The 12,025-nt window shown below is 40.4% G+C and overlaps 1 protein-coding gene across 4 annotated transcripts in view; it reads left to right on the top strand.

Moving 5' to 3' along the window:
* ARHGEF12 (Rho guanine nucleotide exchange factor 12) overlaps positions 1–12,025 on the top strand; it is a 163,332-nt gene that overhangs the window by 22,043 nt on the left and 129,264 nt on the right. For all 4 annotated transcript variants that reach the window (XM_049800231.1, XM_049800229.1, XM_049800228.1 and 1 more), the window contains exon 2: positions 11,910–11,933. In XM_049800231.1, the coding sequence (XP_049656188.1) occupies positions 11,910–11,933 (24 nt within the window). The remainder of the gene's footprint in view (positions 1–11,909; positions 11,934–12,025) is intronic.

Below are 12,025 nucleotides of genomic sequence, written 5' to 3'. Positions count from 1 at the left end.
GATGTCGATGCTGGCAGCACTGCCTTCTTTCCATTTCCCAATGCTGAATTACATAGCAGCATGTTAGCAGAACCTTCTCACCAGCTTTTGCAGTCTAAGTGAGTGTGATTTTTGATAAGCTGATATTTTATGCATGTTGATGTTAAGTTAGCTGTTGGTGTTCAAGAAACCATCTTTGTTTTGGGTGTTTTTTTTTTCTGAATACAGTTTTCACTGATCTTTTTCCTTTTCTTTTTTCTTGGATTTTATTGTGAAGTGTTCTAAAAATTAAGCAAATTGCATCAGTAGAGAGGATAGTCACAGTGATGGTCTGGACAGTACTGTTGGTGCAGAATTGAGACAGCATTAATACAGTGACAGCCATCCGAGCATTGAGAGACTTCTCTCCATTTGCAATAGTTTCTGCTAATGTATGGGTATGAGAATTTGATGCAGAAGGGCTGTAAGATGGTAATCACTGCTGGGGAGATTTGTTTTTTACATATATGCATGTATATGTGTAAAAAGCCTGTTTTTTTGTTGGGTTTTGTGTGTGGGTTTTTTTGGTTTTTTTTTTTTTTTTTTTTTTTTGAGTGGATATGCTATAAACTGGTCACTTAGCTTTGTGGACAGATGCGCATTTTCCGGGAAGGCAGCACTGTAGGTGGCTCTGACATGGAGAGGTAACTGTCTAAAATAATGAGCAACGATCTGCAAGTTATTGCAAGCTCTGCTCTCATCAAAGTCAGTAAGAGTTGGCAGTTCTCAGCATTGTGCCTGTATGAGGAGGAGGTACCAAGAACTGGTCGAAGTGAAGCAGATGGGGAAACAACTTAAAACTGGCATTGATATTTCTGAGAGCTTGGTTATGTCTATACTGCTGCTACATGTCTTGAGGAATTTTGCTGCCATCACCTCTTAGCAGCTGGTAGGTTTCCTGAGTAAATGTGTTTTCTTTTCTTGTATTTTTATTTATTTTAAGAGACCCAAGAGGAAAATACTAATACAAACTTGTTTGGAGGCCTATTAATAGCAGTGTATTTGACTCACATGCTGTTCTCAGGATCTTGAGCCATTTTACAAGTACGATGGCTTTGCTACTGGTTTTTTTTTTTTTTTCGCTTCCATTTTATAGTAGAAGAAACAGGGCTTGATCTTGCTGTGAAATCCTAATCCTGTGTTCTGCTCCAGTCCTTTACAGTTGGTCTTTCTGGATTTATCCTGTAATTTAGATGAAGAGGAAGATGAAATGTGAAGGAGAAAGCATGCCACAAATGCCTGTGTAAATTTTTTCACTTCTCATGCAGTGTATGCTATGTGCATCTTTTGTCTTGTGTTTTATAGGTGAGACCTGCATTTCAGGGGAGAAATAATAGGTTTGTGTATCACAGAATTCTCTTTATTTTTTCTTAGGCCATGTAAATAACTAAGATGTCTTTAACTTTATTATGTAGCATTGCTAATATCTTTATAGTTCAGTTTATATCACATTTTCTTTTTTGTGAATTCTGACAAACTGAGATAATATGGTTGAGAAACTTTACATGGATACTTTTAAAATATAAGTTAATGGTAGGATAGAAAACTTCTTGGGGGATGTCAAAGCAAGTAAGGTGAAATGTTCAATTAGTTGCATATTTTTAATTTAGTCTCAAATAGTTTAGGTTTGTATTTGGTGTTTGCATCTACATGAGTAAAACTTCACCAGCAGAATTAGCTAGATTGGAAGCTGTGAAGGATTAAGAGCTAATAATACACTATACAGGTTAAGCAACAATGTGGTAATGATTTTTTGGTCCTCTCTGCTACAGCTTTCGTTGGTAAAATTGTGTATCCATTTTCCCTGGTGTAAATTAGGCCTCTGGGAGCACTTTGCCTTTGGGTAGTTTAAGACATATTAGCTGTAAATTAGTTTATTGCAGCTGGCAAATATTTAGAAGCTTTGGAAAGGTCGTAAGGGTGGATGTTGTCCGCATATCCCATGTGGAATGGGTGTAGTTTGACCAAGGGTTCATGACTGGGTGGGAGAAGGAAAGGCAGGGCTGAAGATGCTTTTTTGGTTGAGTGTCTGCTTAGCTTTGAACTGATCAATTCCTAGTTCTGATGAGCAGGTGAGTCTTGGGTTTGAAGTGTTGGCATTACATTTCTAGACCAGTAAATGTGCATCAACTCTTAAAACAAGCTAACAAGAGAATCGAAGGAAAACTTAAATTAAGACAAGGTGTCTTTCTTGGAGCTAAGTATTTTAGTTGTGCTGACCTTATTTATCATAGGAGTAACTTAATTAAATTTTGCATGGTGCAGTAGGTCAGACAAACTGGTAATACCTTTTGAATACATAAATCCATCGGTAAAGGTGTTGCTGAGCTATGTACCTAGGCTAATGTTTTCAAATTTTAGTATCAAGGTAAATCTGCAGTGAAGTACTAAGTCAGACATGAGCTCATATTGCTGAGGAGCAGAGCAACAACTTAGCCTTGTTCATTCTTTAAAACGTCTTTTGAAAGACCTGTTGGAGGAATAGTAAATATGTCTTAATGTGGGTACTTTCTTACTAGTATCTAGCACCCAAGCTACATTTATTAGTTAGAAGCCATAGAGGCGTGGTGTTCCTGTGCCAGGCAACTGTACTCACTTACTCACTAGAAATGTGAACGCTGGGCCAAATATTCAAATGTGGCTCTGAACCTTGTACATATATTTGCAAAACTTAAAGCTGGATAATTGGAGTTAGTGTTACGGTATTTTGAAGGCTACATTTCCAGTTGTATTACGTGCACTGTGTTTTTTCTCCTCCCTTTCTAATTGCTGTCTTTTGCTGTTTTTAAGAACTGTTTCCACACTAGTCTCATTGCTGGTTCATAACAACCACAAGCTAGGTATGGCATTAATAAGGAACTAGGCTGTGTGCCTAATGAAATGCAAAAACTGCTTGACACGCTGGGGCAACACGAGTGATCTCCAAGCCCTTATGCGTGTGTTGGGTGAAAGCAAATCCCATGGCAGTTGATGGCTTTAGGTTTCTATTGTTGGTTTAGGAAAATAAAATTGTCTGGCGCAGAGCTCTTGTTCCTTTGTCTCTTGCTTTGATTTTTGTGCATCTAACTAGAAAGCTTTTCCAGACGCCATGTAGGAGGAGTGGTGATAGGGAGGCGGGGAGCAGGGCTGCTTCCATTGAGCCAGTTCTGTATTGCAATTACTGGCAAGCAAAGCAAACATTTCATTTCCCCGTAATTAGCTCCAGTTTAGGGAGGCAGGTTAATTTGGACTGCCACGCCCTGTCTGCGCAAGAAACCTTGTTGCTTTATTTGATTCTTTCATAGAGGAGCAGTCTGTGGGCAAAGGGATTTAAAATTATTTTCACTAATGAAAGCTGGAGAAAAGAATCGAACACGCATGTTCTGCGTTCCCCCCCCCCCCCCCCAAAGAGCTGAAGCTCAGGTTGCCAAGATGATATGAAAATGTGGAGAAAAGGGCTATTTTGGAGCTCCTCTAGCATGGCCAAACCATGCATATTTCAGCTGCATTTCCTTGCTTCAGGGAAGCCTGGGCTCTCTATGCCTGGGAATATTTCTCTATAGCCTACTTAAATAAGCAAGAAAACTGGGTCATAACTTCTGAAATCGTGAGGCTTGACCTTTCTCCTGTACCTGGTCAGTTCTGTGGGTCATGCAATAAAAGCTTGCAGCAAATGAACAAATCTTGGACATTTCTTCTCTGCAGTGCACTAGTTTTGCTTAGATTTTTGTTATGGTAACATTTTCTGAAGGTCTTTTTAGAAAAAATACTTGGCCTTTTTCAGTATTTCTGGTGTTTAATTAATTTATTTTTTTCCATTTCAAAGATGTCAATTTGTCTTTCCCAGAGGTGGAAACTGACATATTTAGCAACTTGTTAGCAGACACATTGGGGAACTAGTACGAAATCACCTGTGATTCGGCAACCTCTGTTCTTTATCAGTTTCTGAACAGAGTTTATTCCTGCTCGGAACTGCGTTCTGTGGGCAAACCGCAACCTTACTGCTTGAATCTTGCTTTTAGGCTGAATTTAACAACAGCCTTAGGAAAGCATGAGCAACTTGGTTTGTTTACGTTCTCTTCCACTGCCCCCCTCCCCAGTTTTAGTTTGTTTGTCTGCTTCTACCCCATTGTGTAGATATTAAACAATAGGTGTCCTTGTCTTAAAAGGCTGTAACTTCAGGCCCTGTAGATGGCAAGCTGATGCTTCTGAGCCTTGGAAGTCAGTCAGGAGTGGAAGAACAGTGCTGGCTGCTGAAAATGTCTCTGTCCCCTCCCCTTTGTAGAGTTTCTGCAGGGACTAAAAGTTCTTGCAGGGTCCTGGCTTCAGCAGCAGAGCGGCACAAAGGCCACATTGAGAATAGCTGCTGGGGAAGCCCTCCTTCCTTGCCTGCCCTGTAAATGCAGTTCTTTCTCCATGAAAAGCCCTGACATCAGCTCTTGGAAAAGTCCAAGTGCTTGTGTCATGGAAAATAGCTGAGGCACTTGCTTGGGCTGGGACTGAATGACTGAACTGTGGATGAAACTTCTCTAGAGATGCTTTTCTTCTACCCTTTCCAAACGTTACTGTTCATAGAGAAATATAAACCCTTCCCATCTGAAAGTTTTACAGCGAAAGGGTGCTAAGGAAAGAACTACAGTTGGCTATAGTATATGCAAAGGACCCTCCTTGTTGTTGTTCTTTTTTATTTACTTTTAATTTGTCTGTTTAACAGACACTGTTGCAAGCTCCTTTTAGAGCTTGTCACATCTATCTGCAAAGGAGTATTTTCCCAGAGAGAGGAATGTTCATTTGGATGGTTATACTACCTGTATCATTGGGAAACTCCATGTACTTCCTTGTGCGGAGGCAAAATCTCCATGTTCTTGTAATCTGTTTTATGAAGACGACTTATCTTTTGCGTTCTGTTTTTCTTTCATCTTTTTAAACTGATTTTTTTTCCTCTTTTCTTGCTCTCTTCTCATGCTGCTGCCTTCTCTTCACCCCTCTTGACAAAACCCTCAACCAGAATAGATCTCCGGTTAAGTGCAAGAATGAAAGGTATAGCTATGTAGAAATATGGGTTTTTTTAAAGCTCAAAGAGGAAACATCCCAGTGATGGAAATGTGCTGTCACTAGCACCAGTGGAATGTTCTTTTCCTGTAGAAGTACCTTCCTCTTGGAGTCCTGACCTTCTCTTCCTTAAAGACCACCAGAAACCTGCTAGCTTTCAGACTTGTGAAAAGGCAAAATTTTTTTCCCTTGATTTTTATCAAATTTATCTTAACCTAGTTTGCATTAAGTGCTGGTCAGTTGCATTGATCCTTATACTGATCCATCAAGAAGTATGTTGGTGGGCTGTATTGGTTACTCTGCATTTTCTAACCCCAAAGGAAAATTGAATGGAATATTCTAGTTATGGATAGAAACATTGGTGGGCCAGAAAAACAATATAACATTGACTGAGTTGGAGGTATTCACTGATGTTTTATTAGGGCAAATCCAACACTGAAGTTGCTGGGAATATTTAGAAGGTGGAGAACTGTGTGGAGTTGACCCAGAAGATACTAGCTATATGGGTTCTCCGGTCACTTCACTAAACTTCCTATGTTCCTTCTGAGAAGGCAGCGACTAGGCCTGCTCACAAAGCTGTCAGTAATCTAAAGCTAATAATGCCACGAACGATTCTTCCGTGAGTCATTGCGTCAGCTGTGGTTGCTGCCTTGGACTCCTACAAAAATAACATGGAAACTTTTATTGCCTAGCTCGGTTTTGCCTCCTTGTGCACTTGCTGCAAGTTCATAAGATCTGTCCATAGGCTCTGACAGCTCCCACGAATCTGTGCTGTTTGGGGCTCTTCTTCAGCCTGGCTGTTTCTCTGCACCTTGCATTACAATCTGTTGTCATCAGCATGCAGTGGGGTTTTTTTGAGGAAGAAAACTCTGTGGTTTCCTGAGCTTATGTACTTTGATATGGGGAAAAGATGACACTGCATAAAACTGCTCTTTAAGTGGGTTAATGCTAAGGTAAGTAGGGTTGATCTGTTGAATCAGTGTTGCACACAGAATAGCTGATGTGGTTACAGCTGTAGTTTGTGGGCAGTACAGTGAAATGGCAGACTTCTGTCTGCGTTTTTTCTTGGTTGCTAATAGTTGCCCACTTGCTGCATCTGTGTTTCTCTCTATCCACTTGTCATTTGCTATCTCATCAGTTCCTTTTACTCACCCGCTGTCCTATACAGAACATGTCTACCCATTTTGTTGTGACAGAAGACTGCCTTTAGCTCTATATTAAGGTCACATCGGTACTGCTTTTGTTCAGGTCATGTCAGCACTCTCCCATAATACCTTTCTCAGGGCTCTTAAGCCCTGCAGGACACTGCTCTGATGGATAGATGCATCTACAAACTGGGAAAACAAACAGACTTTCTTTTTATTTGTTTCTTACTGTCCCTTTCAAGATGAAATTCTGGGAATTATCTGCGGAATGGCATTTGAGACATCCATGGTTACTGTACTTTCAAGGCACTTACTTAAACCTACTAGATTTAGACAGAAAATGTAGCCTTTTTCTGGCTACTGTCAGTGCAGGTCCAATCAGGGTGTTGAATATGAAGCTTAATAGCCACTGAAGGACTTGTTTGCACGAGGTGCACTAGAAATAGTAATTAAATTGTTCAGTGATTTTTGACTGTCACCCAAGAACAGACTTCAGTTCTTCTAGTTGTAGGCTCTGTTTGGGTATGTATGAGCAAGAGGAGAGTACAGTCCAGCTCAGCCTTCCAGAAGCGTAGCTGCCAGTTACACAACTTGCTCTTTCACCAAAATCCATGGAGGTGGTGCTGGCAAAAGGCTTCTCATTGACTAATTACTTGGTGAAAACCTCCTGAAGTAGGATGATGTCATTTAAAATAGACATAGTTTGGCATTTTGACTGGGGACACACACCGGACTTTGAGTTAACCTTTGGTTTTCCTCTTCTCTTTCTAAATGTGTGAAAAAGACGAATGAGTGAACCTGTAACATTTCTGCTGAGTTTGGGGTGGTCAGGTGTTTTTGCTGCTTGTCTTTCAGATTTTTGAATTCTGTAAGAGGGTTTGTCTGTAACAAGCACCGTCTTATTTAAATGAAACTAATAAAGCAATGAAGAAGCTTCTATTGCAACTGTTCATCTCCTAATTAAAGATTAGTTCTGTCAAGCAAGCAGTTTTTGGCTGTTCTCTTTTGTATGGGTTTCACAATATTTCTTACTCATCTCGGCACAAGTTGTAGTAATTTATACTTGCATCGTGCAAACACACACAAGCTTAATTTCAGGCATGTGAGTAGTCCTGCTGAAGTAAATGGAACTAAAGTTAGGCACATGAATAAATATTTCCAAGGTTGGGGCCCTTGTCTGAATCTAAATATTTTTGTCTTTGATCAGTTTTTGAGATAGCAGATACTTGAATTCTGGTAATATTTTAGTACGGGAGGGAGAAAAACCCAACATGGTTATCTGAATGCTGTGCTATTTATGGTCAGATGTATTTTCAACCTCCCCGGCTAGAATGGAATGCTTTGTACTGTTGGAAGCTGGGAATCCTTCCTCACTCTGGTGTGTTTTGACACATTAGGTCTTAAAACTATCTTTTTCTGTCTTGGCTTCCAGGTAGTTATTAGGCACCGGTCCAGTACTGAATGGTGCATACATGTGTGAGCTAACTTGGGGAAGTATAATTTTTAATCCACAGTGTTACTAGTTGTAAGTGTATTTTTCTCACTTGGCTTTTCGGTAAATAGATTTTCCTAATGCAGCATGACTAACAAGACATACTCTTAGTAATTTGATGCATTTAAATTACTTAAATTATTTGACCCAGTATTTTAAAAACAAAATGTGACTTGGCTTTTAATTGTTCCTGGTATTTGGGAGAGTGGAACAACTCGTTTGAAAATGTGCTGATGTTCATTGGTTATCAGACAAAATGTCTACAGGGTTTTATCGTGTAGCCTAAACTTGCCAGCTAGATTTGGAATTAAGTCTCCAGCTGTTAACCACACCCTGCTGTGCCTTCAGCTTGCATAGTGTTTACAGTAGTAGGTGAAATACATTTTATATGTTGTATTTAGTATTGAATACTATAACACAGTGAGGTGATTTTCAGTACTACTTTCAAACAATAGTATTCCAAAGTGAAGATAAGTTGCACTGAGATAGAAATAGTTGCTGGATAAACTCGTGGGAACTCTTCCTTGTTGTTTGATTACACTCCATTTATCCACTTTTACTCTGCTTTCTGCTGTAGTATACAACTGACATAGTGTTTGGGAACTGAAGAACATCTTAAGCAAATCAAGAAATGCTAGGTAGTCTTCAGGTAGGAAACTGGGAAAAGAGGAGGAACTTCCCTACTGCGTGCTCCCCACGGTTTAGCTAGAAAGGATGTTAAATCACAGTTGTAGTCTTAGCTCAGCTGACTCTTCCATCTTTAATTTCTGTCATTTCATAACTTGGTGGCCTGGAAACACTGCAGGTCCAGGAGGGGAGTTTTTTTGGGGGGGGTGTGTGGGGCTGGAGAGCTTCACCTCCAGCCTAGCGGACAAAGCCCACCCCCTTCCTACTCCAGTGGTTTTATGGAATACTTCTGAAGTGAAGCAAGTGCAGGAGAGGGCCCGGAGCTTCCTCAGCCTTGCCGCCTCTAGTGAATGTGCTGCGTGTGCCCAAGAGGCTTTGCTGTGATGGTGACCTGCCGCCTGCCCCGCTTCCCTGCCATGTCCCTCTCTCCCTCCCTGCTTTGGAGAAGAAAGAAATGCAGGAAGCTGGCGGGTGGCCAAGGGGCTCCAGAGCTTCCGGGAGCGGCTCCCGGCGTGCTCCGCAGCCGGCCTCCGCAGCCTGTGGACACGGTGGGACGGAGTCCGAGGGGAGCGAGCGCTGGGCTCGGGCGTCTCGTGGGTGTTGGCATGGGGGCGGCGGGGATGCTTGGGAGCTGGCTGGCTCCTTGAAATCCTGACCGTTTGTGCTGAAGTGCTGTGCCTACACTGGTTGGTGCAGTTCCGGCCTCAGACAAGGAAGCTGAGGGATTTGGGCCCTCGCTCAGAGGGACTTCTATGCTCACCGGCAACGCCAAAGCACAGAAAAGATTCCTGATGCGTTCCAGTGCCATTTTATATACAAAAACTTCAGGGTTCTCTTTCTAAGTAATCAACGTCAGTGGCCCACGTGTAATAAGTAGAAAGTTTTTACGCAACTTTCTAGACCTCTAAAATAGAACGTTTGCACTTCATCCTTGAACGGGTAATAAAAAATAGCTCTGAAACAACCAAAATGGTACAACGGTGAACTAACTTCATTTTATTCATAAAATTCCTTTTGCTGCAGGAGCGTAAGCCTGGAGTTCCAGGTGCCTGATAAGAAACACTATGGGATAAAGGTTTTTACTTAAATGCTTCATTAAAATATTTGTTAATAGTGTTAGGATTTTTTATGAAGCTCAAAAGCTCAAGTGCATTAGGTAAAAAAAATATGGTATAATTCATCTTAAGCATCTTCTCCTGCCTTTGGAGGAACTATAGATTGTCTTTCCCTGGATTCCCTTTTCTCCTTTTCTGCTTTTCAGTGAACCACTTGATTACTATTGCAGCTGTTTACCATATAGTGTGCAGACAGGGTTACGGTGGTCTGAGGTGACTTTTGTGCCCTTTGCTTTGGCATTCAGGTTGTCTGTCTTGCACAAAGTAGTTCTTTACTGGCCAGAATTTGTAAATGGGAGGACTGGATACTGAAGAGATCTGGATTTGAAGGTGGAACAGAATGAGGAGAGGCTTGACTAGCTACACGTTTCTTGTTTGAATCACAGTGGATTTCCCAGATTTCTGAGGTGAAAATAATGCTTTTTGGGGGGGCAGGAGGAAAGAGGACTACCACTTCTTGTGGAGTCTGTATACAATCTTTTTTTCTTCAATTAATTAACTTCTGTGCTGCTTTACCCCTAGCAGCAGGGGGTTCCTAGGTTCCTAAGGCTTATGCAATCAAAGGCCCTATCTATCCCCTTAATTTTGAAGCTGTTATTTTATTTCAACTAAATTTGATGCTGTTATCTAAAAGATGGCAAGTGTCTTGATGTGCATAATTATTTTCAGTAATAGACAACATTTTAATTTCACTTGCCTAATGTGTCATCAGATGTTCGTTTCAGGGTTGCCATATTAGCCCACGCTTGCATAGGGGATTGGCATGTGTGAGCTGGCAGGCATTTTGGGTGTATACCCATTTAATGGAATACCTGTTATTCAAAGAGAGGGATTAAGCTGAGTACTTCTGCTGTGTATCCAGTTATGTTTTTCAGGTAATGGGGAGGGTGTTACTGTAGCTCTAAGACTGTGCTATTTCTGGCTGGGCCACTCTATAGTTATCGAGGAAAAGAGAATAAGTGGCAAGGTGCCCCTGCTTTGGAGAAAGGAGGTTAAAACACGAGGTGTGCATTTTGGGCAGTCTTCTTGGCAGTGCTCAAGGAATCTTTTGTTGTAATGCTCTGAAATGCTCTTAGAGAATGGTTTGATTCTGGGTATTGGAGCAGTTTGGACGGACAGGGCCATCGCTCAGCTCAGTTGAGTCTGAGTTTGGAGGTGGTGTCCTTGGGATTATCCTGCACTGATGTTGTCTTTTTCTAGGGCAGACTTACCATGGGGTTATTGATTGTTAGAAAATAGATGTGTTTAAGCTGAATTAAAAAAACAAAACAAAAAAACCCCAAAACAACAAACAACAAAACCCAACTTTTTTTTTTTTAACTGAGTCATTTAAAGCCCTGTTAACTTTTGTGGTATTAGATTTCTTGTTACTTGAATCTCTTTCCCTGCCTCTCTCCAACGCTCACCCTATTACTACCTGGAAAACCTGTATAAGTAGGAGACACTGAATGCAATAAGGATAACCATTCTGTATCCGGGGGAAATTATTGGCTATAATAATTGTAGATATCTTCATTTAGAATAAAAGGTGACTTAAGTTATCTATTCTTTTCTTATACACACGGTTCTAAGCATTTGCATTGCTTTCCAGCCGAAGGATCTAAAAAACATTTAACAAGTAGGAACAGAGCTAAACTTCTGACAAGTGCTGAGAAAAAACTAGTTCTGCTTTATGAAAGTAGAAGTTGGTGCCCTAAGCTGGATGGCATATGCTTTGCTCTGTCAGTTTTCTGCAGTAATTCAAGGAAAAAAAAAATCTCAGTTTCACAAATCCCACATCTTTTCCTTACTTAAAAAATGCATATACACTTCTTTCTCCCTTTAATTGCGGGTTTGTGTTGCCTGTTTTATCTGCATGTCCCAGTAATAATATTTGGAATAGTTAATATAATTTCAACTTAACTTCACTCTGTTGTGCTTGTCTCAAAGATGGCAAGTTCATACAATTTCATGTTAGAAATCTTGTTGGGGGGAGATGTCATCCTGAGGTCCTGTGTTACTAGATACCATAGAACCCACGTAGGAGGGAGGTAACTGGAATGTCTCAGCTATAGGAGTTTTTTCAGTTAGAGTTTGGACCTTCATTAGGTGCCAGGTACTCAGTCCATCAGGAGGACAAAAAAATCAAGTTACATTAATTTTTAGTGTTTGTAACTAGTTATGAGAGGAAGATGAGATGATCCATGAGCTACTATAGTAAGAAAGACAGACCTACTAAATGCTGGATTTGAGAGCACAGATCCTGCTGTTGTTCTTAGTTCTGTTTGACATCTTAAGCATATTGACTATAATTCTTTACCCAGTTGAGTCAAATATAAATGGACTAATAATTGGCTGAAGTAGAAGAATAAAAAAGACTTGTTCTCTTGTGAAGGCATTACAGAAGTATAACTGTTTTTTATTTAAGCATTAGTGTTGATATCAAACATAATATTGAGAAACAAAAAAGTTCATTAAACTTATGTTCTTTCTTGTTTTCAGGTTTCCTCTCAAAAAACCTACAAGGTGAGTTACTGAAGTTTGACTGTTTATCTGTATTGCAAATTATGTTACAGCTTTTTCGAAAGAGGAATGCTTTTAAAAGGAAAAAAAATAAG

The sequence above is a fragment of the Accipiter gentilis genome, chromosome 5 (assembly GCF_929443795.1).
Source record: "Accipiter gentilis chromosome 5, bAccGen1.1, whole genome shotgun sequence".
Classification (NCBI taxonomy): Eukaryota; Metazoa; Chordata; class Aves; order Accipitriformes; family Accipitridae; genus Astur; species Astur gentilis.
Note: the sequence above shows the minus strand (reverse complement) of the source record. Positions and strands in the feature narration are given on the sequence as shown.